We start from the raw sequence: 27,340 nt of genomic DNA, 5'->3' as shown, positions 1-27,340 counted from the left end.
GATACGGAGCGATGAGGATTGGAAGAAAGATTTAAAGTCCGTATAAGTTGTTTACTTCAGATTATAGGATTCAAATTCGAAATTATTACAAATATCGTTACTTAAAACTCACAATCGGGATGAATTAGACAATAAAATAGTACATATAAAGTTGTGTAATTGTTTTAAAAAGAATTGGAGTGAGAAATTAAATAAACAAAAAAATTACAAATAAAGTCAAAACTTAAAGTATATTATATAAAAAAATAAGTTGTATATTTTATTTTTGAATTTTGTACACTTATTATATTAAGTTAGTTGAAATCAGGACAAGTTGTTATAATGTTAAGCAAATAAAACAATAATATTTATATATTTTTCTCATTTCTTTTTCTATTTGTTATTTTGTAGGTAAATGAAAGGTAGGAAAGGAGTCCTAGCTAATTCAGAGAGGATAGTGGGTTCGGTGGAATTACAGTCCCATTCTTTCATTCTAAATTTATGTGGGTTCAGTAATTTCACTACCATTGCATTATAAAAATGAGTGAGAACTAAGAAAATATGAGATTTTGATTCTCATTTCTTGCTCGTAATTAATAAACATGGCATTCGGTTATTTCTAACCTTTTCTCATCTATTCATGTGTCATATTTCGAGTAACCAATGAAATTGCCTTAATCGTGGAGAAATAAATTGATATGTTCAGGATCAAGATTGGGAATTTTGTACTTCATATTTGTTTATATGTTGTTTAGTCAATCTCATTAAAATCTAAGTTTGAGAATTTTTCACTTCATATTTATTTAAAGATTCAGGGACCAAAATATTACTCTATTCAAAATTTAGGGACAAACATAGCCATTAACCTTTTAAAAAAATTATAACATTATCATTTTGAACACAAAGATATGAATTTTCATCTCTTTCTCCCTATTAGAAAATTTGTTTTTGGGAACTATGGGATTCTCTCCTCAATTGAGAAGGAAATTTCTTCAAATGTTTTTAAAACCTAAATGAATAATTGTTGAAAATTTTAATTTATAAATTCCTCTCTTTCTTGGTTTTTAAGACATAGATTATCACTGGTTCTTTAAATGTATAATCACTTATTAAAACGCGTGCGGACATTTAATTTTTAAAACAATAGTTATACAAATTATTGGAAAAAAGAGAGAAAGAAGAAAGAAAGGCAAAAAGAAACAAAGCCAAAGGCAAAAGAAATGAAAAAAAAAGGGAAAAACAATTCTTGACCTACTAATTTTAAAAGTTTGAACTTCTTAAATATATGTTTCATATAAATCATCTTTTTGATTTGTTAAGGAGAAGCATTTAAAAAAAAATTCTTGACCTACTTCTTGAATATACCATCATTATTTTTTGCTATATATCTTTACATTTATGCCATTCAAAATATAAATTTGTGCCATTTAAAATTATTTTTAACTAATCCAGAAAAGATATATTTTAAATTTAGTATGCTATTTTGATGGCACAAATGTTAGTACTATTTTGATTGGCATTTTTTGTTTACTCCCTTGTCGTAATGTATGAAAAATGTCAATATATCCTGTTCATATAAAACATTTTTAAAAAATAGATGAAATCATAATCATATCAGATTAGAAAATATGATAATTAAATCAAACTTACTGAAAATTTGATGAAAAATTCTCCACAAAATTAACTCTTTAGTTCACAATTCCACTACGTGCTGCCTAGTAGACAAAAGTAGGAAGTATTATTTATTTCTAAAGAGCCCAACAACAAATGACAAAAGCCCACTCTCACTTTAACGCGGCCCAACTTACTAGTGCGAGCCTCCTCCTCCTCCTCCTTCTTCTTCTTCTCTCTCTCTCTCTCTCTCTCTCTCTCTTCTCTCTCTAAGTGGCAGTAACAATGGCTCTCGACTCGTCAAAGTTTCTGAAATGTTACGGCTATGATATGCTTTTGGGTTCAATAGCTGCATTTTACGTTATTACCGTTCCATACACAAAAGTTGAAGAGAGCTTCAACGTCCAGGTAAGCTTTGATTTTCTCATACTAAACTTCTCTATTCATGTTTGGCTGTTTGGCACCGAACTGTAAGAAAATGGAAGAAACTCTGATTTGTAGAATTGGGTTTGTTCTTTTCGGAGGAATAATGTCCGGAAGTAACTTAATTTTTGAGAGAAGAGATAAGATTTTTGGGTTTTGTTTATTTCTTTGATCGAATGTCGGAAATACTCGTCATTAATCGTTGATAAAAACTAATACGTTTTAAGCGGTTTCCCTTTGTATTCAGAGAAATGGTAGGAAATAAAAGAAAATATTTAAATTTCTGGGATTTTACGTCGCTTTTCAGATATTAACAGTTGGTATAACAAACTCAACGCAGGAAACTCTAGGATGTGATAAGCTTAATTGATAAACATGTTAGTTTCTATTCTTCTTTTTGTTTTGATTCTTGAGGACACCTTGTCCTCTTCTCTTTTTGTACTATTTTCAGTATAAATAAGAATGTTTCTTAGTGAGGAAAAAAATGATGGGAGTATTTGTAGCTTCAGATGAAAGGAAAAGTGGAAGGTAAAATAGTTTTGGAAACAGATGTGTGATTGTAGTGTTGCATACTGGCTAAAAAAAATAAAATGTCCCCGGGAAGCAGGGTTGTAATGCTCTATTGCTGAGTGTTCAAAGTTTTAGGATTTCCTAGTTGTGCAGTTATTCTTGGCTTTTTTGGTTTTTTCACTTGCTAACTTAACTTTCTTCTTGGTCAAATTTTGTTTTAAAAGGCAATGCATGATATCCTATATCACCGACATCACTTGGACAATGTAAGCTCATTCTTCTATCTTTACGTAGTTCTGCCTATTATGGGATGTGATACTTTGGAATTTTCGTCGTACCTGTTCCACTGAATTTTATTTTTTTCCTTGTTTTTTCAATATCAGTATGATCATTTGGAGTTCCCTGGGGTGGTTCCTCGCACTTTCATTGGTAAGCCTGTGATATTCAATATTCTTAAGCTTAGATATGGTGGAATGATTTTGCCGGGGCAAAAAAAAAAAAAAAAAAAAACCACACCCCATTACGTTCTGTAGATTTCTACTGCAATTTCCTTTTTTAGGGAATTTAAAGTTTAATTTCTGGGGTGTTTATGATCTGTTATGGTGTTTTATTTGGTACCTCAATATTAGAGAGGGAAATTTTTTTGTTCTTTCATCTCATTCTCTGCCATGTAAGAGTAAAGTCACGTGCCTACACTTATGCGTGCGGATTTATTTGTATTTATACATCTTTAGTAAGCATTATGTTCTGTAAAAGGAAAAAAAAAAAAAAAAAAAGAAGCTATTGGGAACTAGTCTTCTGATTCAATATCTTACTTCCCAAGTCATTTCACTCTTTTCCATGTCATGTCTATTCCTGTAGGCGCCTTGCTTGTATCAAGTTTGGCATCCCCTGTTATACTACTACTCAACTTGTTGCACGTGCCAAAGCTTTATGGCCTCGTCGCAGGTCAGTTCTTTAGATGCTTTAATTATAGACATGTACTATTTGTTTATTTATTTAATAAAACAGAGATTTATATGAATGAAGAAATGAATAAACGCAAAACTGGAAAAAGATGACAAATCCTTCAAGAACAACAAAATTACATCAAACATGAACAATCTCTTAATGAAACAGAACATAGAAAAAATTATATAATCTTTTTTCATTTCACCATATAACCACAAAGCTACCCAAAGCTCAACACTTTCCTAAGTACTGTCGGAATCTTCTTCAGTATCATCAAAATAACTCTTATTTCTCCAACCATAACGCCCAACAAAGTGCCATTACAGCCACATTCCACCACTTTCTTCTGCTTTGGCTAACATCAATACAAAGAATCACCCCTAAACAGCTCCACACACCTTTGGAGGCTCCCAAACCATATTGAATCCTTCAGCGTTTTAAACCATAACTTATCGAAGAAGGACAATAAACAAGCAAGTGATCTAATGACCAGATGCTTTAGCAACTATAATGTATTCCCACTAATGCACTATGTTGAGCTCTTGAATGATCTGTGCAAGTTAAGAGCAAGATGATGGAAAGGATAGTGCATTAATTGATTGTTTTGGTTTCACAGAGATGGTGGGGAGATAGGGTGAAGAAAAAATGGCTATCCCAAAATTATAAAATAAAATAAAAGTTTCACTAGTGAGAGTGGCACTGAGTGGGAATGGTGACAACAGTATGGTAGTTTCCAAAATGGGAATGGTGAGAGCACATTTACCTGGTAATTATTTTGTAATGCCATTATGAGACAAGCGTTTGAGGGAATCTGAGGCATTTTGGGTAGTCTTCAACTAGAAATCAATGCTCACATTGATCAGTTTGCCTTTTTTTTTTTTAAATAGAATTATGGAGTTTACAAATTCTTCTGTTTATAGTTTTCCCATTATGTTTATATTTGTAATAACATAACAATAGGTAACTATTTTACTTTTATTCTCCAGTTCGTCTCGCCCTAGGTTGCATCATATTATCTACCTTACGACTTTTCCGGCTTCAGGTATGTTCTGAATACTTCTGATAGATTTTGTTTATTTGCATGTACTTATCCTTTTCCAATTTCTAAGGTAAGTTGAGTTGAAAATTAATTTTATCAGGTCAGAGATAAGTTTGGACATCAAGTGGAAGCGTTCTTTGTAATACTGACTGCACTTCAGTTTCACTTGCTGTTCTATTGTACTCGTCCACTGCCAAATATACTAGCTTTGGGTGTAGGTAATTACTTCATGCAGTTCATTTCTTTTTTTTGTGTCTGTTGTTTCTCGAGTATTTTGTTTCTGAAAGAATAAAGAGGCACCTTCTGGATGAGGAAAAGAAAGTAGAGAGGCCCAGGTGATAGTCACTTCTGTTGACCTAATTATTACTTGTCACTTTACGTTTGTAGTTAACTTGGCATATGCATTTTGGCTCAAGGGGAAGGTTTATGCGGCTTTAAATTGTCTGGTATGTCTCCATTCGTAGAAGCATCAGTTGTGATGTGCTTTAGTTATATCGCATGATACAATATTGCTTCTCTAGTGCAGGTTTTCAAAAAAAAAAATTTTCAGAACTTGTATTTAATTGTTGCATTTCCTTTATATTTTCTTCTTACAGCTCTCTGTTTTACAATGATCAGATTTTTGCTACAATTGTCTTTAGGTGTGATATCCTCTTACTTCTTGGCCCTCTCGGCCTGGAACTTTTGTTGGTATGTTATGTTTCATACCCTGAGCTACATTTTATTACATCTCCTTTTCACGTGTTAAGCTGGAAAATCATTTTGTGCCCATTAAAAAAGCAACTTTTCAATACACTTGTCCAGCTGTTTTTCTATAACCATACCTTGATGTTTTCTTGCTATATGAACATATAAAAGAGCAAGATTTAGTTATTGACAGTTAGTGCATTGTATTAAAAGAAGTCCAAAGGGATCATTGAAATTTCTGCCCTATTTTGTTGAAAAGTCATGGAGAGGAGTAGTTCAAGGCACAAAATACCCTAGTAGGAAAGTCTAGATACCCAGCAGTAAATTTGATAACAACCAGAATTCACAGCAAATGATGATTTATGTTCTTAATTTGTGTCTGTTATTATTGTTGTTGACTTGTTCAATTATTAGGATACATGTAACATGTAACACGTTATTATGGCCATGGTAGTTCCTTTAAACCTTCTTAGTGAATTCCTCTGTCATTTTTTTTCTGGGTTACCTTAATTGTTTCCTCTTGCCCAAAGGCTGACCTACATGTGTTTTGTTCCTATCCGTGGTATTCACCTTTCAGCTGCTGATTCTTAAGATAATGCTCCTAATAGACCAACACATTATAGTTCTGTATTGACTATCAAATGAGTAATTTGTGGCATCACAGACCATACAGTGAGGGCAGGGACTTTTAAACATTTATTGGCTCTTCTAAACTCTTCTTGTTTTTTAGACTAATATTTTACTGAACACCGCATATTTTCGTAGAATTCATTCATCTATATTCTGTAGGTTATTGGTATTGATTCTTTTAAAGTTAAAAATTGTACCACTTCCTAATTACTCTTATGATTTATTATCAATTACATTAGGTATATCAATGTAAATTTTTGTTACTTTGTGGCTTCTCATAATATTTATTTTTGTTTCAATGACAGACTAAATCAATTTCGCTGTGGGAAACACTGAAATGCTGCTTTTGGTTTGCTCTGTTCTGCATAGGTTCGTTAATACTGTTTTAGTTTTTCAGTTTCCCTTTCCGCTTCTACAAGTTGATTGCCCCACAATAAATCATGAATCAATAGTATTGTTTTGAATTCTTCACAGTGCAGGCCTTACTGTATTGATTGATTCAATTATGTGGAGAAGGTTATTGTGGCCTGAATTTGAAGTTTTCTGGTTCAACTCTGTTCTGAATCGAAGCTCTGAGTGGGGTGTATCCTTTAAATGGAAATGATTGAAACTATTTTACTCTGATTTTTCTAATTCTTTCTTGTGCATATTCTTTCATAATATAATGTTATGGGAATAGGGTTGTCCTGATAATTGTACAACGATCAGAGTTGGGGAGTGGATCTGTTTTTAAATAGGAGTGAGATGATTGAGTTGTGATTGATTTTGTTTGCGTACTGGACTGCAGCACTAATAGAAGATCTTTTTATTTATTTCTTTGTTTTTATATAAGAAATGATGGAATCTTTCATTGATAAATAATGTAGTAAAAGTTTACACAGAAGAGAAGGACAAGGAGTCCTTGAAGAGCACTAAAATATAAACTGGTGATCACCTTACCATCAACACAACCAAAACAAAACTGTACAGGTACCATATTGAACCTGATCTATAAAAAAAAAAAAAAAAAAAAGCATTCCAATCCCTTAATAAATCAGAAAAGAAAACCCCTCGAGTTCTTTAGTCTGGGAAGCCCATAGAGCTGCCCATAATTTAATTTTCTTTGTGAATATGAACTTGTCTGTGCTGGGTGAAAGGATTCTGCAGAAAAGTGTAATAAGTACTTAAATAAAACATTATTTTTGGTTTTCCTTGATAATTTTTTTTCTTCAGACGCATACATTTCACTGGTACTTCACATCAGCACTCCCCCGCTCCTTGCTAGCTGCTTTCCCTCTTTTTATGGTGAGTCTTCTGGATTTCTACTAACGGGCATACTGTTTAATATGATCCTTACCCTTTCTTTATTTTTTCTTTTTCTTTTTTTAACCGTTGTTGCTAATCTTATTTGATTAACGCTTCTTATCAAGAATCTTATTCAAGTCATAGCTTATACATTGTATTTTAGTCAATCAAAGGCTTTGTATTTGATGTAGTTTTACAAAGTTATTGTGCTATTCAGTTTTTTTTCCCCCCCAACATGTTTGGTATGTTATTCCCCTCACTGATAGATGGACCATGGGAAGCTTATTCGTTTAATAAAATGGGGGAGTGAACCAACTATTGGCATTGGTGTTATGTTCTATTTTGGGTTTATTTTGCTTATTGGATTATGATTTATGCAATGTCTTCCATTCTTTTCTGGTTGGCTTTTTACCTCTTTACAACTCTTGATACCATTCTTCTTCTTATATTATTCTGGTGTAATAGCAAAAAAGAGTAAAAAGTTCTTGGTGGTATTTCAATATTCATACATGTGAGGAGAGGTTACTGGGATGTAGATATTGCTTTCCATTTCAAGAAAAGCTTAGCCATGAAATTTATAAGTTTTTGGAAACATAAAGATTTATTTGTTATTTAGGTCTCTTAATGAATGAGATGCTAATGCATAGGTTTTCCAGTAGGGGTAGAACGGAAACTAATAATTGATATAAAAAAATCAAACCGGGAGGGGATGGGATACTAAACTCATGCTAATGGATATGATGTTTTTTTCCCAAAAAAAAAAAACATGCTGGATGCTAGAGCCTTTTGTATTCTATTAAATCTGTGCAATGGACAATTTCCAATCTTCCCTCCCGCATCCCACCTCAATTCTTCTTTCTTTCTTAAGTTGACAAACATTCTTTTTTGCAGCTTGGTGTCTTACTTGACAGAAGGGTTCTATTATTCGTTCTTCCTGTTTTATCTTTTGTCTTACTTTACTCAAAGCTACCCCACAAGGTATCATTTAGTAATCAACAATTTGTGAAATGATGACTATCAAATTTTCAAGTTTCAGGAATGTCAATGCAAAAGTTTTCTGTTTTTCGTGATCCAGGAGCTCCGTTTTATTATCAGCTCTGTTCCAGTCTTCAACTTATCTGCTGCAATTGCCGCTAGTAGAATGTGTGTGGTGTCCATTTTAAATTTGTTGTTCTTTGAAATTTTTATCTTTTCATTGTCAATTTCTTTGCAATTGTGATTGTTTGACTACTTAGTTTTATCTTTTGTTCATATATAAGCAGCTCAACATTGTGCAGATTCAGTATCAGTATTAAAATGTCATTTTACATTTTCCTGAGCCTTTAACACACCGAATCTTATATGGCTTTTGGTGTCCTGCCCGATTATGCGTTTTTCGTTCGACGACATATTTTGGTATTTTGATATGAGCACTGAAATATTGTTCAATAGATGAAAGCTCAAAATGAACAATATCCTTTTATGATGCCTTTTAAATGCTCAATGCCTTTGAAAGCAAAGTAAATGAAAACAGGACAAAAGAGATATATTAGGAGCATTTTGCCCATGGCTTTCTGGGTATATAACAAATAGATGACTTCTTTGACTTGTTACAGCTATAACAACAGGAAAAAAGCTTTCTGGAAGTTGCTCTACTTTATGATGCCCGGGTTACTTTTAATCAGGTATAATATTTGATTTGTTCAATTATGGAGGAGTGTTTCTATTAATCCTTTGGTATCTTCCTCTTGTACTTACTTCCACTTTTGCAGTCTAGGTTGCACCACCATAACCTTCATGGCATCCTATGAGAATTACCCCAGTGGTCATGCTTTGAAAAGTTTGCATCAACTTGGTATGCTCTCTCTCTCTCTTACTGTTTCTTTCAAACGGCCATGCTTCTTGTGTACAAGCCCATTTGCGTAGTTTTACTCGTATCCATTTGAATCATCTGCATTTTCCTTACCTGAATTGGTTGCAAAGAACAGGACTTATATAGTTCTGATATAAAGATACTCTTGCACTAATTTTGGCAACTCGCATTTGTTCTGAACCGAAGTCTGGAACTGTGTGGCAAAGCTTTCTGGTTTGATCTCTAATTATAGATTATATATTCTTTCTGGATCAACCTCCGTCATATTCCAAGTCTAACTGATTGATGGAACTCTTAGCATATCTATGGCTAACCATTTAAATTTCAAATGTAATTATTAGCATCCTCCACTCCGCTTCTTTTCTTTTATTTTTCCCCCCATGTTTTTGTACTTGAATTATCATTCCCTTGCTTAAAATCCTAGAGACCTTCATATTTTGTGTCCATATCTGCTCTTTGATCTTAAACTGTAATTATTACAGTACTATATACTCGAAGATGTATTATAGACCTTTTTTGTGATGCCTCAAATTCAAAATTCTTATGGATTACGCTTCAAGCAGGTCATCTTGCTAACCGCACAAGGGAACAATGGGTACATATTGACACATTTTCAGCCATGAGTGGAATATCACGCTTTTGTGAAAATGATTTTCCATGGAGGTATATGTGATATTGGCATAGTTTATGCATTATAGTATTATTATTTCTGTTTTGGAATACTTTCCTTTCTGGACACATTATGATCCAAACTTATAATACTTTCAATGATCTAAGCTTTTGCTGTAGATATATGGTAACAGTCGTTGACTTTTAATAAATTTCTTGGACAAAATAGCAGCTTGCGAAGAGGACTTATATACTTAACCATACAACCCTATGTGTAGCTGTTGATTTATCACTAGGTCATAAATTATTGTTTCACGTAATCAACCTATATATATATATATATATATTGATATAAAGCTGAAAAACCGACGGAAGATTGGCATCTACTCTGATTTTTCTTTGGACACGTTTGTGCCTTGGAATTGTTTACTGCTATTGTACTGAAAGAAAGTTTTGATGCATCAAAGAAATGTTTCAAGAAGAAATGTAGAGATAATTTGATGCTCGGCTTCACATTTTGATAGAAATAAGATATGCATAAGTCTACTTCCAGTGAACAATTCAGCGCAATTAGAAATTATGAAAAAAAGGCAGAAATATATGCAACTTGTTCAATTTGAAAAAATAACATAATACCTCACAAGTAGTATTTGCTTCATTTTTGAGTGTATGCTTAACAATCTCTGAAGCAATGAAGATGTGTATATCAGTTAACAATCATACTAATCCATCATGTTGTAGGTATTCTAAAGAGGAAGGAATTCCTGAAGGAGAACTATGCCTGAGAAAGTTCACCTACCTCATAACGTGAGTTTCTTAAAATTTCTGAGTTTTCTGTGAACAAGAGAATTCTTGAATGACAGCTTTCTAGCCATTGGTTCTACGTGCTGCTGATAAAAGTGAAAATAACATTAAGAATCCACTGAGTCCTTTCATCTGTTGGATTGTAGCTTTCTAGATGTTTGACAGGTTGATTTAGTTAACTGGCTTTGAGTAACAAAGTACTACACTCGATAAAGCTAACTTAACTCGGAGAGTTGTCAACATGAAAAATGGCCTAGCATACATTATGAGCGCTTCTCAGTACATATTTAATGCCATTTTTTCCCCTCATCTACTTTCACATGTTGTCAATTATGAAAGGATATAAATAACACCGGGACGCCTTCCTAGTTTATTATAGGAATAGAGGTCACGGTTCAAGTTGTATATATTCATGTTTGTCATCCCCAAATGTTTAATTGTTTTGAGATTAGACCGTATTCGCGTTTTCTTGACTTGTAACAGTGAACATCCTACCGTCCATGGATTCAAGTGTCTATTCACTGTTGATGGATTCTCAAAAGTTCGTCTCCAATACGGCATTACACCCATTTCACTGGTAGGAATTTACATTTTCTTCTTCATGAAGCAAGATGGATATACCGTCTTCAGTGAATGTTCACTGCTATATACTCACTGCAGGTCCGAAAGCCCAAAGTCTATGTTCTTGGAAATACACGAAACGAAGATGTCATGCATAGAAACTGGCCGGGATGCTCGTGAAACTTGTGTGATAAGATAACATAAAACATCATACCATTTACTGTGGTAGGTGATTAAATTGCCCTGAAGTGTGGAATCAACCTATCAATGTCATTTGCCTCTCAAAAACCAGATTACTTTTATGGGAAAAGCATTCCACATTGTTGCCAGCATAATTTTGCTCAAGATTGACCATCCTTTTTTCGTCAAAGTATGCATGTTTGAATTTAATATCTACATCTATGCAAAATAACAGGACTAAAGAGGCTACTCCTAAATCGTGTGTGAGATGCATTTTTGAGCGACTTTACAGGCGTGTTTGGAACTCGTTTTAAAATACTTTTATTTTTTGTATGAAAATAAAAATGAAAACGTTTTCAATCTCAGATAGAAATCATTTTTGAAAATGCGTTTGGTAATTTTATTAAGAGATTATTTTTAATATAAAAAAATTTATTAATGTCTCTCTCTCTCTCTCTCTCTCTCTCTGCTCGAGAGAGGAGAAAACGAAAATAAAAAATGAAAAACAATTAAAAGTCGTTTTTCATTTCTTTCTCATTTTACACTAAATTAAAAAATCGTTTTCATTTCCGTTTTTGTCTTTATTGCGCCAAACGCCGTTTTACCAGCTAGTATCCTGTTCATCAACTTTAAATTGATGGTTTTTATTTTGTTTCGATTTTTTTCCCGACTATGTTAACACAAACAATATGTTTTGTGATTCTTCCAGATATGTTTTATGTTAGGCATCGGATATCAGTCAATTGATTGGTTAATAAAATGTGTATTGAGTGATCGTTTCATTGCGGCGGATATTCCAATAAAATGTGTATTGAGTGATCGTTTCATTGCGGCGGATATTCCAATAAAATGTGTATTGAGTGATCGTTTCATTGCGGCGGATACAATAAAGATGAATAAGTAGGATACTATCTTTACAATAAAAAGGTCAAAAACTATCTCTTCTTGTTTAAAAAAAAAAAAATTTCTTCTTGTAGTTTCACTTCAAACTATTATGGCATGTTTAGTTACGCGTAATCAGATTGACATGAATCAGAATAGGTAGGATTTAGAATGGGTACGATTCAAAGTGGGGAATTGAAGTCGGAATAAGTTGTTTATTTGGTAACATGATTTGGAATTAGAGTCATTCTAAGGTCTTGTTCATTTCACCGATTCGAGTTTTGCTACAGTAAAAAGCTCACATAAAGCCACATCTCAACTCAAATTAAAAACTCGAATCAACGAACTAAACAAGCTTTAAATTTCATTCATGTATTAACTTACATCCAGAATCAGAATGAACTAGTGTCAAAGTACTAATATATCCTTTTGTGTACTTATTATATTAAAACTAATCATAATTAAAATATTTAGTATAATAATAGGGTAATATAATTGTAAATATAAATTATACAATTATTCCAAATATAAAAATAAATGGTCAATATTTAAATAAAAAAAAGAAAAAAATAGTGTTAAAAAATTAAAATATGTTATTAATTTATTAAACAAAATAAAGTACATATTTATTATATTAAAGTTAATAATAATTAGGCTAATATTATAATATTAGGCAAATAAAATAATAAATCTAGGTTGTAATTATTATTTTTTGAATTTTATTTTGAATTTTATATTTATAAGTAAAATAGAGGCATGATTGTAATTTAATGTTAAAATCAAGAATGAGAGTCTTAATTTCAAAGGGGGACATGAAAATGTCAATTTCATTCCTCAATCTAACATTTGAGTAGGGCCCACCAATCTCACTCCTAGTCTCTCATTATAAAATAAAAAAGAATAAGTAAACATGAGATTAACTCTCATTCCTCAATCTTAGTAAGTAAATATACCATTAGTAGTTTTTTTTTTGTTCTACCTTATAAACTCATATATGATAAAGATAAGAAAGTCTTTAGTAGGACTAGGAAAAAAAATGTTTTATTAGCGATTTCTTATTTTTAGTTGTTATGCCTCAAAAATTATTTATTTTGTATATTGTTTAAATTTGATATGATTTTGACTAGACTCAACCGTTCGAAATTGACTGATAAATAAAGAGGGTCTATCAAAAAAAGTGACTAAAGATAAATAGGAGGAGAGAAATGACATAATTTAAGGATCATTAAGAGTTAATATCATAATCCTTTAAGGTGAGTAATAAATAGCACATTATTAATAAATCTTGATTTACTATATTATGATATACCAAAATTACCCCCACTTAATTTCTAAATCCAAAACCTAGATATGCTCTCTCTCTTCCTCAGTCTCTCAAAAACAGAAACAAAATTTGCCGTCGCCGCCATTGGTGGCTATTGCCGGAGCTGTGAAGGAGATGGATTAAGAGATCAGTTCTTCCTTGCGATAATCACGTGGCTGGGGATTTAGAAGGCGGCAACGGTGGAGATCGCGCTTCTAGCGAAGACAGTCCTCTGAAGGCCACTGTGGAGGGAGAAAAAGGTGGAGGGAGGAGAGAGAGGTGAGATCATAAAACAACAATAAGCCTTAATCCCAACTTAATTAGAGTCGGCTATATGGATTTCACTTTTCCACACGATTCTGTTTGAAATTAAACTTTCCTGAAGGCCTAGATCTAGAATGTCTTTCCTAACGACTTCGGTCCATGTAATTCTTGGTCTACCCCTCTCTCTCCTAGTATTAGGTAAAAGAATGTCCTCCCAAGCACAAACTGGTGCTTCTAGCGGTCTACGTTGGACATGCCTGTACCACCTCAAGCGGCCTTCGCGCACCTTATCTTCTATTGGTGCTGCACCTACTTTACTACGAATAACTTCATTCCTTATGCGATCCATTATTGTATGGCCACTCATCCATCTTAACATACGCATTTCTATCACACTCATCTTAGATACATGTTGTCTCTTAATGGCCCAACATTCACTACCATATAACATAGCTGGACAGATTATAGTCCTATGGAACTTTCCTTTCAACTTAATAGGCATCTTGCCATCACATAAAACTCTCGTAGCATTCTTCCATTTAACCCACCCTACCTTAATCCTATGTTGAATATCCTCTTCTATATCTCCTTCGTACTGCACTATAGACCCAAGGTACCTAAACTTCCTAGAAGCTCCAATCTCCACACCATCTAAAAAAATTCCATCACTCTTATTACTTGAATTACTAAACCTACAATGCATGTATTCAGTTTTTGTCCTACTTAACTTAAATCCCTTTGTCTCGAGAGTCTGTCTCCACAGTTCTAACTTACGGTTAACTCGTTCTCTATGTTCATCAACAAAAACTATATCATCCACAAAAAGCATACACTAAGGAACTCTATCTTGGATTTCTCTTGTCAGCTCATCCATCACGATGGTGAAAAGATAAGGACTAAAAGCAGATCCTTGATGAAGGCCGATCCGAATGGGGAACTCTGTTGTGTAGCCTCTAGTAGTTCTCACACTCGTGACCACTCCATTGTACATGTCCTTAATTACCTTAATATACCTCACATGCACTCCTCTCTTTTCTAGCACCCACCATAAAACTTCCCTCGACACCCTATCATATGCATTTTTTAAATCTAGAAAGACCATATGTAGGTCCGTCATAGCTTCTCTGTACCTTTCCATCAGCATCCTAAGAAGAATAATGGCTTCCGTGGTTGATCTGCCTGGCATGAAGCCAAATTGGTTGCCTCAGATGGTAGTTGTGGCTCTTAATCTCTTTTCGATAACTCTCTTTCAAAATTTTATAATGTGGCTTATTAATTTTATGCCCCTATAATTTTTACAATTTAGCACATTTCTTTTATTCTCAAAAAATTAAGGGTAAATTAGGAAAATAAAACTAAAAACATGCTATAATTTACCCCGTTTAGTGGTTTTAACAAGTGGTGTATTCTTTTCATTACAATTTCCGGATAAATATCCTTTTAAGCAAATTGGATAGTTATGTAAATTCGCAAGCTCTATCAACAACAACAGTGAAAAAATCCCACTGCTTTACGACCTCTGTCCACAGTGCAGACAGACCTAAACTCCTCTCTCCGACCGGACCTCTGTTTCGTTTCATAGTTCCACACAAAAAGAAAAGAGGGAACGCAAATTATAAGAAAATAAAAAGAAATGATTCTCCAGATTTGTCTGAAAAATCCCAACATGAACATCTCTCTCTCATCATCCATCTCCTACTCTCGTCCCCTCCCATACAAAGCTCCGAGTTTCAGCCTCAGCCAATGTTCCGTAAACCACAATCGGAGGCTTAGGCTCGGGATTTTCTGTTCCATATCCCAATCCCAAATCCACAGCTATGGAACTGTAGACTATGAGCGCCGTCCGATGGTGAAATGGAATGCCATCTACAAGAGAATATCGCTCATGGAGAAACCTGAATTGGGCTCTGGGACTGTCCTCAGCCAGTGGGAGAGAGAGGGAAGACAGCTCTCCAAATGGGAACTTTGTCGCGTTGTTAAAGAGTTGAGGAAGTACAAGCGCTTTGACCGTGCTCTTGAGGTAATCTTTTTTTCTTTTCTTGAGTAGTGTTAGGATTGCTGGGCTATTTTATTTGTTTTGATTGATGGGTAAGTAAGTACTGTTTTTCTATTTTCAAGTGTTAGAGTTGGTGGGTTCTTTGTTGTGCTTAATGGGGGTATTCAGGTTTTGTTAAATATTGTTTGGTCTATGGCATTTCTTTTGCTCTGTGTTTGGACCTATTTTCAAGTTTAATGGAGTTACAATGTGATGTTGGACCAAGGCGATAGAAAGATAGAATGGAGAAATAGAACCAGAACGAGAGGAAAGAAATAGGGAATTCAAGATAAGGACAACAACTTAAGAGGAGGAAACTAGAAACTCAAAATATTCATTTTTAACACACTAGGGTATTCGTAGAAATCGATAACTGATAAGATAAACTTAACAAAATATTTTAAATAAAAGGTTTAGTTTTTGTGAGAGGAAACACTGAAGCAAAATTTAATTCAAATTCAAAATATCCTGATCTAATTCTTCATCCTCATTTTCTAATAAGTGATAAAAAGGTTAAGAGTTTGATTGTAAAATCCCATTGAAAGTCCAGTAGAAGTTTCAAATTCTGTTTAGAAGAACTTTTTTTTTTTTTTTTTTTTTGACAAGCCACATTTTGTGGCTTTTCTGAGGGCCAAAGATCTTTTGATGCACTATCTAAAGACTCCCAGAAGTAACTATTGGCCCAAACAGGACCAATATTCATGCCTTTGAGAGTTGAGGTAAACTATATATTGGGTTTTGCGTTCATTTTGCTTGGTATATTTATTGTTTTGCTAGATTGATGGAGTTGTTTGGGATAGCGTAATGGGGTTCTAGGCTGAAAAAAGATGTGGATCTTATTCATCTATATGGAAAAAATTTCGGGTTCAGTGTTGGATGGTGCACATGGTCCAAGGTTAGGACAAAAGTGAGTGAACGAGTGAAGCTGGTGTGTTCAAGTTTAAACTTAGGTGTCAGAAGGTAAATTTTTCTGTGGATTGAGAAGGAGAACCTTAAGAGTACAAGCACGCATGTCTTGATACATTTGTATCCATATATGTTAGTCGTAAACATCACAAATAGATAGGTGCTGCTGCTGCTGCTGTACGCCCTAACTATAATTGTGATAACTTTTAAATTTAATGTTTATAGGTTGAAATGAAGACATCAGGCGACGGTACTATTATAGTTTAAAAGAAGATTTTAGATACCAAATTTTAGATAACAATTGAAAGGTGCAACTGCAATGTTGGAAGATTACTAGGATGATGAAACCAAGTAAAAAGGTGAGACAAAGAGTAGATTTTAAAAGTTCCTACGATGTCTTGAAAGTATCATCAAGGAATCTTAGGATTCTTGAGCTTGTTACTTTTTTGTAAAAGAAAAAATATGTATTTAATCAGGTAATAGCAGTTAGATTTTAAATTGTTGACAGTCTTCCTACCGCTTGATTGTTGCATTCATGATCAAACTCTAATTTTCTTTCAGCCATTTTCAAGGTCATGTCTCATTATCGGCTTTAAATTATGCGTGTTTTCTGCAGGTGTATGATTGGATGAACAACAGAGGAGAGCGGTTTCGGCTATCCTCTAGTGATGCTGCAATTCAATTAGATTTAATAGGCAAAGTCCGTGGTATTTCCAGTGCTGAAAATTTCTTTTTGAGTTTGTCGGATACTTCAAAGGACAGGAGGATATACGGCGCCCTGCTTAATGCCTATGTGCAGGCTAGAATGAAAGAAAAGGCAGAATCTTTGCTTGATCGAATGAGAGGTAAAGGTTATGCCATACATTCACTCCCCTTTAACGTGATGATGACACTTTATATGAACCTCAAGGAGTACAAGAAAGTTGATGCAATGGTTTCAGAAATGATGGACAAAAACATTCAGCTAGATGTGTACTCGTATAATATCTGGTTATCCTGTTGTGGATCGCAGGGGTCTGCTGAGGGGATGGAACAAGTATTTGAACAGATGCAACAGGATAAAAGCATTAATCCAAACTGGACCACATTTAGTACAATGGCTACAATGTATATCAAGATGGGGCAGTTTCAAAAGGCGGAGGAGTGTTTGAGGAAGGTTGAGAGTAGAATCACAGGTCGGGATCGGATTCCTTATCACTATCTTCTTAGTCTTTATGGTAGTGTTGGTAACAAAGAGGAGATATATCGGGTCTGGAAGGTTTATAAAGCAATCTTTCCCAGCATTCCAAATTTGGGGTACCATGCAATTATCTCATCTCTACTCCGAATAGGTGATATTGAAGGAGCAGAAAACATTTACAACGAATGGTTGCCGGTCAAGTCATCTTATGACCCTAGAATTGCAAATCTATTCATGAGTTATTATGTTAGAAACGGAAATTTGGAGAAAGCCACAAGTCTCGTTGACCACATTATTGAAGTTGGAGGAAAGCCAAATTCAGCCACTTGGGAGATTCTTGCCGCGGGCCATACTGGAGAGAGGAGAATTTCCGAGGCATTGTCCTACTGGAAAGAAGCTTTTGCAGCTGAAGGAGCGAAGAACTGGAGGCCAAAACCTGTTAATGTGTCCGCTTTCCTTGATCTTTGTGAGCAAGAAGCAGATCTTGAATGCAAGGAAGTTTTGGTGGGACTGTTGAGGGAGGCAGGATATTTGAAAGACCAATCATATGCATCATTCGTCGGTTTTTCCCATGAAGCTATCAATGACAATGGAATAACATCAGTGGATGTTAGTTTTGAGAACGACAATGACGAGAATAAGGATGATGAATCTGGGATTCTTTTTAACCAATTGCAGGGTAGTCCATGAAATGATGAAATGTCGACTATTTCACTACACTTTCGGGAACAGATTTTGCCCCGAGATGCATGCTTCAAAGTTTCAAAGTTCTCTTGCATTGCAAGTAACAGTTGTTTAGCACTCGGGTTACATTTCTTCTTGTAGCAGCCCCTAGCAAGATATGTGCAAATTGAAACGAAATCCTTCATCCTTATCAAACTGCTTTTATTAGCAAAAAGGGCAGAACTTACGCCGATAGAGAATGGAGCCTATATCTATTGCCTCTGTCCTATTTTGTATGCCTTGCCTTAGCACTTTTTTTTTTTTTTTTCTTTTTTTGAATAGGTGCGTTGGTTAGGCCTTAATATGCATCCTTGTGGTTTATGGAAGTAGAACCTTTTGATTTTCAGTTTTCCGACATTATGCAAAAAAAATGGGAGTAATTACAGTGAAACTAACTTCAACTCATTCGACATTTTATTGAAGCGAGATTACAATTGACTCGTAATATGCATAACAGAAAGAAAAGAAAAAAAAAAAAAAAAAAAAAAAAAAAAAAAAAAAAAAAAAAAAAAAACGATGCTGAGAGGAAAATTAACATAATCTTCTCAACATTTTTATGGCTTTCATCTACATTCCCGCTATTAATTCTGAACATTTGTTTTGCTTCCTAAATCTTAACCAGGCTTTTCACCTCTCAAGCCCCATTTGAAAACATTTATTTGCCGCTGGCCCGCTACTAAAGATATTAGTGTGTTTAGTAGGAGAGAGAGATCAAGGGAGGGAGGAAGAGAACAATTCACTTATTTGATTGGATGGATGAGACAAGGGAGAAAGTTTCTCTCTGAGCTCACCAATTATCCAATTTTAAAATTTAAAGTTTATTTTGCCCTTAAAAGAAATTATTACCAAATAAATAAAATAAATAATATAAAAATTAGATAAACAATTATCATCTATTATTTCAACTCTCTTTCACTCATAGCAAACAACATCTCTACCATTCTTACTCTCTACAACATTCATTTCTTAAGATTTTTGTAAATGAACTTTCGTTCACTTTTGGCCTTACTGACCTAAGGGTGTGTTGTCTATTTGGTAGGATAGATGGATAAAGGATGGAGGGATTGAGTTGTGGAAAGTGAAAAATGCTTTTTGGTAGAGTCAAAAGGTGAGAGGAGAGGGAAACAGTGGGAACATACTTAGAGGTATGAGTTTAGACTGTCCGATCCGGGCCCGACAACCTAAAAGAAAATTTCAGGCCGGCCCGACCCTGCCTTAAAAGAGAGATGGTCAGCCCAATCCGGCCTTAAGCTCAAAAAGTTAAGGCCGGGTCAGAATTTTATAAGGTATTTAAAAAAAAAAAAAAAACTTTAAAAATATGATGTTTGAGCCAAGCCAGCCCAATCCTAAAAGAGAGAAGGTTAGCCCAACCTAACTCTAAGCCCAAAAAATTTAAAGCCAGACTAAGCCCGGGTTAATAGTAATAGGTCTCGGGCCGGCCCTTTTAGCCCGGCCCAAACTTACAGCTCTATGGGGACTTGATCTTTTAACAAAATTAGATTCGGTTAGAGTAGCAATAAAAACACCCGAAATCCCAATTCTAACCTTATTTACATGTGAAAGAATGTTAGATCTTATAGTAAAAATGGGCCCAATTGATGTTGATAGAAATTGAATAATTTTGATAAATACCCTTTGAAAGTGCATGGGTCATATTTTTACTCATTACTCTTTATTCATAACTTTTTTAGTCAAATAATTACACTAACAAAAGGGTATTTATCAAGAATAAAGAATAAAAATCCAAACTCATACACTCTCAATGATAAATTCTCTATTTTTTCATACAAATCACATGTATGATGTATCTTCCCCTGTGCATGTCACCAAGTAACTGCATATATACTTCATTCACTACCTTCTTCACAAAGTTTAATGACTGATTGGCCCATGAATTGCAGATAGTGAAAATGCCTAAAAATCTCTTTAGCAAAAAAGTTAAAAAAGTAAAAAGATATTAAAAAAGAGAAGAAAGAAAAGAGAGAAAATTCCTAAAATCCAAATCACAAAATTTAATTTTTCTCCAACCTCAACGGAAGTTCTTGGCAGTCCTCTTCCTGAAGGAGATATATCCTCCACTGTATTAGATATTTCGGTAGCTACTATACTGTCCCCGAGAGCCTTATTCTCCATCCAGAGCTGCAAAGGCATACAAAGAATTATTAAGTGAGCACATAATAGAAGAAATACCCATGATTATATTCTTTTTTTTTTAAGTGATGGGAGATCTCTAACTCCCACTATATTAAAAAATATATATATATATATATTTAACAAAAAAAATGAAACCAGCAGAAGTCCGACCGTGGATAACACACCCACGCACCCAATCATTTTAGCTATCCTCAAGTGGCAAAAGAAGTACCCGTGATTATTTACGTACTTACTACCATTTCTCTTAAACATACAGTAAAATCGTACGGTGGACAAACTCGTTGGAAGAGGAGCAAAGCATTAAAAAATTTATCCATTGAACAAGATCGTGGAGAAATCTGCAGCTAGAAACTTCTATATGATGTTCAATGCTGATACTACTCTTACCTTCTCAGCCTCCAATTGAAGTTCTTCCACTGCTTGTTGCATTAATGAAATTGTCTTTAAAGTAGCATCATTGCCATATGCTGACATGATTTCCAGGGAAGCTGACATGTATTCTTTCGAGTTAGGATCTAAGAGAATCCCTTCCTGTACGAACAACTCCTCTAGAAACTTCACGTCTTCAACGTCAAGTCTCTCCATCAACTACATATTGCGGGCATTGTGTTATAACCATACAACAACGACAACAAAAAGCCTTAATCTCAATTAATTGGGATCGGCTATATAGATTTCACTTTTCCACACAACTCTGTTCGAAATTAACTTTCCTGAAGGCATTGTGTTATAACCATGATTGAAAAAAATATGGTCAGGAATTAAAGAGATGAGTTCTAACCCGGTTTAGAAGTTTATCACGTGACTCATCTCTAGCTAGAGTAGGAACTCCTCCGTGTCTTTTAGTGGATTTACTTTCTTCATTGCACTTGACAAGCAGTAACGCTTTTAGATGAGCTGAAGTTCCTCCGGCCTTGTTGAAGAGGGCTCGAGACCTGTTCAGAGCTGCTATCCTGTCCTTGAGAGCCTTATTCTCCATCTTAAGCTGTAGAAGCACAACTAGAAATTTCATACTTATCTGAATCAAATAATGTAGTTTCAATGATACTTTTAAGACCACTTCTATAAGCAAGTGATGGGAAAGAACCCTTTTAGTTGGATTTGGACCAAAGTTCTAAATATGTGAATTCTACTGGACACGCACTTTGAGAATCCGATTATACATTTCTTTTGGGGGGAGCTAAAAACTCGTATATAAATTGTTCAACGCATGTTAGGCTTACCTCCTGAACCTCTAGCACAAGCTCTTCCTCTGCTTGTTGCAATGATGTAATTTTCTTTGTAACACAATCCTCATATGCTGCCTTGACCTCTTCCTCTGAATTAAGATCGAAGAAAACTTTTTCCACTATGAACAACTCCTCAAGTAAATCCACAGATTCGACGTCAATGGTCTCCCGCAACTATATGATGAACATTAAATCATAACCTCATAATGATGATTTACCTCTGGAAGTACAGATCTCAGTCCTAACCTTGTTTAGAATCCTCTCCATTGACTCATCTTTAGTTGGAGAAGGAACTCCTTTCCCTTTTTTAGCGGCTTCATCTTGATTGCACTTGACGAGCATCGACACCTTTACATGACTTGCCCTGTCAAATGTCATATTGCGAAACACTGATCATAAAATTGATCAAAAAGTGCCTTCCTTCAGAAAAAGAGCATTTTGAGTGGCATGCTAAATGCCTAAATCAAGTTTCTTTAACTTTGATTTATTTGTTTTTATTTTTTTCCTTGATTAGAAATAATGTGGTAATAGAATGCATTTGGCGAAGTTGAACAATCACCTTGCACTGAACCTAAGAGTGGACAGTGTCTCTGCTGCATTTGAAGGACTTGGCGAGCAACAACATAGTAAAGCAGTTTGTGAATTCCCACCCTGAAAGTAAATATCAACACACCTTCATTCTGAATTTAATGGAAATATAACACGAACCAAAAGGGAGGGAACTAACAAGGGCATCTTGTAGAATCCGAGTAACTTTTGAATCCCTATATGGAATATGCTTTAATTGCTGAACCACACGTAAGAGCGTTTATCACATTGCCAAGGGCTGACAAGGACTTGTTGATAGTCTTGGCTTCATCAAGGACTCTTCCCTCAGCTCCGGTTTTTTCTACTTTCTCAGAGCCTGCCATGTCCACAAGAAGCAACTTCCCAGGTTTTGCCCTGTCCAACGTCTCAAATGCTCAATACAGTTCAACCAAAAGCCTGACACAACATGACGAGGAGAACTAAATACCTATTTCTTTGCACAAGTCCTTGGTGAACTGTGAAAATGTAAACACAGTGGCTTCTGCTGCTAGCCATGTTCATTTCTATTATAGTGAGGCTAGGAAACATAATGTGATTACTAAAAGGAGACGAGAGACTTCCAATGGAGAAACAAAGGCGTTTTTTACATTGCTCTCTTTTAAAAAATAAAGCAGGATACGGGTCTCCCCAACAGCTCTGTTAGCTATCCCGCTCTGCTGTTCAATCTTCGGCTTAGAATGCTTATTAAGAATAAGAAGTAAAAAAGTAAATGAGATTTGAGAGCGATTCTATCTTACGGCTAGGGTTTGCAATGCTTCTGCCGGATCTGCAATGGAGATCTGGAAATAGGAAAATAAGAGGCTCTTTTTAGTCAAAGAACATATAGACTGAAGTGCCTCAACATCAAAAGTATTTAATAATCTTGATCCAGCTTTTCTGTAACATAAGATTGAGCTCTTCGAATAAATAATTCATCATACGGTACGAGTGGAAGAGTACAATCTCATACAATAGAGAAGATAGATAATCTTGATCCAGCTTTTTCTGTAACATAAGATTGAGCTCTTCGCATAAATAATTCATCATACGGTACAAGTGGAAGAGTACAATCTCATACAATAGAGAAGATAGAAGATTCTGATGTTTAGCTTCTAGTCCTATTCAGTCATCTTCCAATTATAAAGATTACAATCCGCTCGATCATCAAAGAGAAGCCTAAGCAGCCGTGTGTGAATGTGTGCATGCATGGTCATACCAGTTAGTCATTCAAATTTATCTGAAAATAAGACCATTTCTCGGGAAAAGATGCTACCATTAGTGAATTAGTTAACCACTCATACTCTCGTGATCACCAAACCCGAGCAGTAACCTTAAATATTATCGTTAAAGCCAACCATGAATTTAAAGTTTTGCTTCTATAATCATGAGGAGGCAAACATACTTCAGTTACTCCCTGTAAGATAATTCCTTGAGCTTTGTTCTCCTTGATCTGTATATTATCTTTTGCTAAATCTAACAGGTCCCTGAGCACGAAGATGGACAGTGACATTAAGACTGAGGCTGCAGTTATTGGAACATTTCTTTGACTTATAAGACTTCTTTATCAAGAAGGTTATAGCACAGTTTTTTTTTTATCTGATTATAGCAGAGAATATGGTTGAAAAGATGCAGTGTACTAGCTACAGTTATGAAAATGATGCATACCTTATTCGCTCCATGTAGATCTCTACCTAAAATGAAACAAGAATAGATAATGCATGATGATAGAGACCATGAAATAACTACAGCCCATTACAAAAACAGAAGTAGGTCTGGAATTCTCAATACCATTGACAGCTTAACGGAATATTCGATTGCTTCTTCAGAAGAGTGAATGCATTCAAATATTCCGTCAACTACCCGGGGAAGTAACCCTTTATTCTGCTCATCACATTCTAGTATGCCAGGCCCCTGCTCACAAGAAGAAAATAAGCTATCCAGACTCAATTATCTTAAGTTATACTTTGGTGTTGGTGGTATAAGTCATAACATACCTCCATGCTATATGTCTTCCCTGCTCCAGTCTGTTATTCAAAAAGTTTGCCAATTATAATGAGAATAAAACAGTAATAGAGACATCAAATAGTATAGAACAAGTCAAAATGCATAAAAACAAACAAACATAATCTTTTTTATGTAAAAAATCCAAGCATACTTGAAAGAACACTGTTGGAAAGTGAGATGTACCTGTCCATATGTAATGATTGTCCCATTAATGCCACTCACAGCATCTGATTGGTAACAAGAAAACATGAACGTAGAAGAGCAGAAGAAAATTGCGATCATTGCCACATAGAGTTAAAAAAAATAAATAAAAATCAGTAACAAACGAAGACCATTTGCAGTAACGCCTTTCCTTAGTTTGGCTACTGAGGCAATGTCAATGAAAAAGAAAACATAAATCAAAAGGATACAACCGTTATTCAATTCAAGGAACGCGATTAAGGCTCCCAAATATGAAGACGTTTAATGTTTTGTACATTTTTGCTTTTCTAGGGTTTTCTTAGCACCCAAACAGAGTTGCGAGTCTGAGTTATACCTCGGACAATAGGCAGAGCTAGAAATTCGTAGACCTGAGCTTGCTCAGAGTTGTCGTAGAATGCCTTATCGAAGCTGAAAGTGAAAATTTCATCTTTCTCATCCTGCAATTGATATCCAAATTCAATTTCCGAAGTTGAATTCTACAACTATACCATCACTTTTTTGAGGAAGATTCAAGTTAAAAAAAATGTGATTCGAACAGGAAAACCTTGAAATTGAAAGTTTCTGCGTCGACGGGGTGGACGCAGACTGAATCACCGCCGTCGCTTCTCTCTTTAGTGCTCAAAGGTCTGAACCGAACACAAACTTTCATATGCGACATTTTGAGCAAACGAATTCCAACCTAAACAAAGTAAATCCAGAAAATGAAAACGAAGGAAAAAAGAAAGGAGAAATCAGGATTCCTACACTTAAAAGCAAGACGATCTGTTTGGGTTGCGAGGAAATAAACAAAGGAAACGGAATTTGGATTGGAATAATCAATTGAATCCGTTTGGTCTCAACCGAGTAAAATAGATCAATTCATGTTACTGTTTCTGCATTTACTGTAAGAAACTCGTCTCTGGAAAACTAATTGGAATTACAAATCAGTCTAGAAGAGAAAAATTTTCTGCTTGACTTTCTCGTGCAATTTCCCGCAAACCAAACAATCAAAGGAGGAAGGAGAGAGCAGAACCTTCGGTAGAAGCCGCAAATGGTTAATTTCAAATTGAAAGCGAGAAAAGGGGAGCTTTTTGTAAGCGCCTTCTCGCGCGCTTTAGCAAGGGATGCAACGACTAGTCGTTTTAACGTTGCAAATTGTGAAGAACGTGTCGTTTTATTATTAGACAAACGGTAGGCATTGGTGTATAGGTCGTGTGAACCGGTTTATTAATTATGACAAAAAATATAACTTAAATACAGCTCAGTTATTAAACGCTAAATATCAAATAATTAATTAAGAGAGGGGCATAGATAATTAAACTATAAATAGTTAATTGGTTGATAAGAGAGGTCTAGAACTCTTTACGAGTTTGTATTCCTTTTGAGCGCTGCATTTGAATTTACTTGTGACGCTTGACGTTTATAAAAATCGTTAACTCTCTTGTAGTTTGAGTTTGGATGAGTTAGTATTAATGTTTGTATTGCCTTGATATAGAATCTATTTTTCTTAAAAAAGAAGAACAATTAACATAATATCATTATATGATAAATGTAGGTACATAATATATTTTTGTTTTAGACACCAATCCTAACATAATGTTATTTACACCTCAATAAGGACAATATTTTTCCGGATGTGAGCTTTGCCAGATAATTAGCTTTAGATAAAACTTACCAAATAATCAAAGACTTTTCAAACCTTTTTCAAACAGCCGCTGGAAAAATAGGCCATCCGCGTCGGTGCCCGAACCATTTTTCGTTTTCTTTCCTTTCTTTTCAGAAATTGCAAAAAAAAAAAAAAAAAAAAAAAAAAAAAAAAAAAAAAAAAACGAGAGAGAGAAAATGGTTAATACATATTTAAAAAAAAAAAAAGCCAAAAAGGACAAAAATTGCAAGGCATGCACAATCTTGCACGATGTGAAGTCCATAGATAATGATTTGAGACGATTTGACTGATAGATAATGTGGCTCTATACCAAATTTATTAATTTATTAACATTTGTTTTTAGTAATTTGGGTAGGGAGATTTCTTGTCCTGAATAAAAAAGAAAGTGGTGTCTTCACGTCCTTATTTATAAGTCATTAACAATCTACTAGAATTACAAATAGAACCTTACTTATAAGCTATTAACAATCTATCAGAATTACAAATAGAACCTTACTTATAAGCCATTAACATTCTTCCAGAATTACTACAAATAGAACGAAACAAAATTTAGCCCACATTTTTTTAATGACTTCAGTCCAAGCCATATTCAGTGAGCAGGGTGATGAGAGAAAATTTCAACTTCCTCATGTATAACGACAATCAATCATTGGATGCTAAGTGAAAGAAGAGCCCTAATATATATATATATATATATATATATATATTTATTTATTTATTTATTTAGGGAGATTAAATTGTATCGTCCTAAATGCTAGGTGAGAGTACTAAAAGATTGTCTTCTAAATACTAAGTGAGAGTACTGAAAAATCATCTTTCATTGCTACACTAGCCCCGATAATAATTACTGGAAAAGGGAGATTGAAGCTATAGACCTTAGTGCTGAACTTTGGACGGGTCGCCCGCGACCGTCCGAAAAGCTCGAGGATTTGCCCGAGTCCGAACCCGACCCACCCGAGATTTTCGGGCCGCCCGCCCGAGCACAAATTTCACCTTGAATGGGCCGCGGGCTTGTATTCGGCGGCCCGAGCCCGCCCGAATTGCCCGAATTTTTTAAACTTTTTTTTTAATATTAAGTTATTTATATATATATTAGTATTACAATTTATATATATATATATATTATA

At 34.7% G+C, this 27,340-nt stretch overlaps 3 protein-coding genes across 3 annotated transcripts; 2 read left to right on the top strand and 1 right to left on the bottom strand.

The window, feature by feature from the left end:
• The first annotated feature begins 1,869 nt into the window (after window positions 1–1,869).
• Window positions 1,870–11,286, top strand: LOC21391423 (dol-P-Man:Man(7)GlcNAc(2)-PP-Dol alpha-1,6-mannosyltransferase). The gene is made up of 19 exons (XM_024161240.1): window positions 1,870–1,998; window positions 2,748–2,789; window positions 2,907–2,952; window positions 3,385–3,471; window positions 4,461–4,516; window positions 4,614–4,731; window positions 4,901–4,959; window positions 5,132–5,203; window positions 6,136–6,199; window positions 6,310–6,413; window positions 7,043–7,114; window positions 8,006–8,092; window positions 8,190–8,257; window positions 8,710–8,778; window positions 8,866–8,948; window positions 9,530–9,629; window positions 10,317–10,382; window positions 10,863–10,956; window positions 11,040–11,286. Exons 1-19 carry the CDS (start codon window positions 1,876–1,878, stop codon window positions 11,118–11,120), a joined length of 1,491 nt encoding a protein of 496 aa, XP_024017008.1. The 5' UTR covers window positions 1,870–1,875; the 3' UTR covers window positions 11,121–11,286.
• Window positions 11,287–15,055: 3,769 nt separating this feature from the next.
• LOC21391422 (pentatricopeptide repeat-containing protein At1g02150) lies at window positions 15,056–18,739 on the top strand. Its single transcript, XM_010091485.2, has 2 exons — window positions 15,056–15,589; window positions 17,127–18,739. The coding sequence occupies exons 1-2, from the start codon at window positions 15,203–15,205 to the stop codon at window positions 18,378–18,380; spliced, it is 1,641 nt and encodes a 546-aa protein (XP_010089787.1). The 5' UTR covers window positions 15,056–15,202; the 3' UTR covers window positions 18,381–18,739.
• Window positions 18,740–20,285: 1,546 nt separating this feature from the next.
• LOC21391421 (kinesin-like protein KIN-1) lies at window positions 20,286–25,586 on the bottom strand. Its single transcript, XM_024161228.1, is given in 20 exon segments — window positions 20,286–20,327; window positions 20,442–20,552; window positions 20,955–21,155; window positions 21,349–21,552; window positions 21,791–21,970; window positions 22,043–22,160; window positions 22,356–22,447; window positions 22,524–22,587; window positions 22,589–22,738; window positions 22,812–22,887; window positions 23,004–23,037; window positions 23,122–23,163; window positions 23,766–23,847; window positions 24,029–24,054; window positions 24,152–24,274; window positions 24,358–24,387; window positions 24,551–24,594; window positions 24,903–25,005; window positions 25,113–25,247; window positions 25,581–25,586. Coding segments are annotated over 19 exon segments (1,836 nt in total). The 5' UTR covers window positions 25,227–25,247; window positions 25,581–25,586.
• Between the last annotated feature and the right edge of the window lie 1,754 nt (window positions 25,587–27,340).

This window comes from Morus notabilis, unplaced genomic scaffold (genome assembly GCF_000414095.1).
Source record: "Morus notabilis unplaced genomic scaffold, ASM41409v2 Scaffold906, whole genome shotgun sequence".
Taxonomy (NCBI): domain Eukaryota; kingdom Viridiplantae; phylum Streptophyta; class Magnoliopsida; order Rosales; family Moraceae; genus Morus; species Morus notabilis.
Note: the sequence above shows the minus strand (reverse complement) of the source record. Positions and strands in the feature narration are given on the sequence as shown.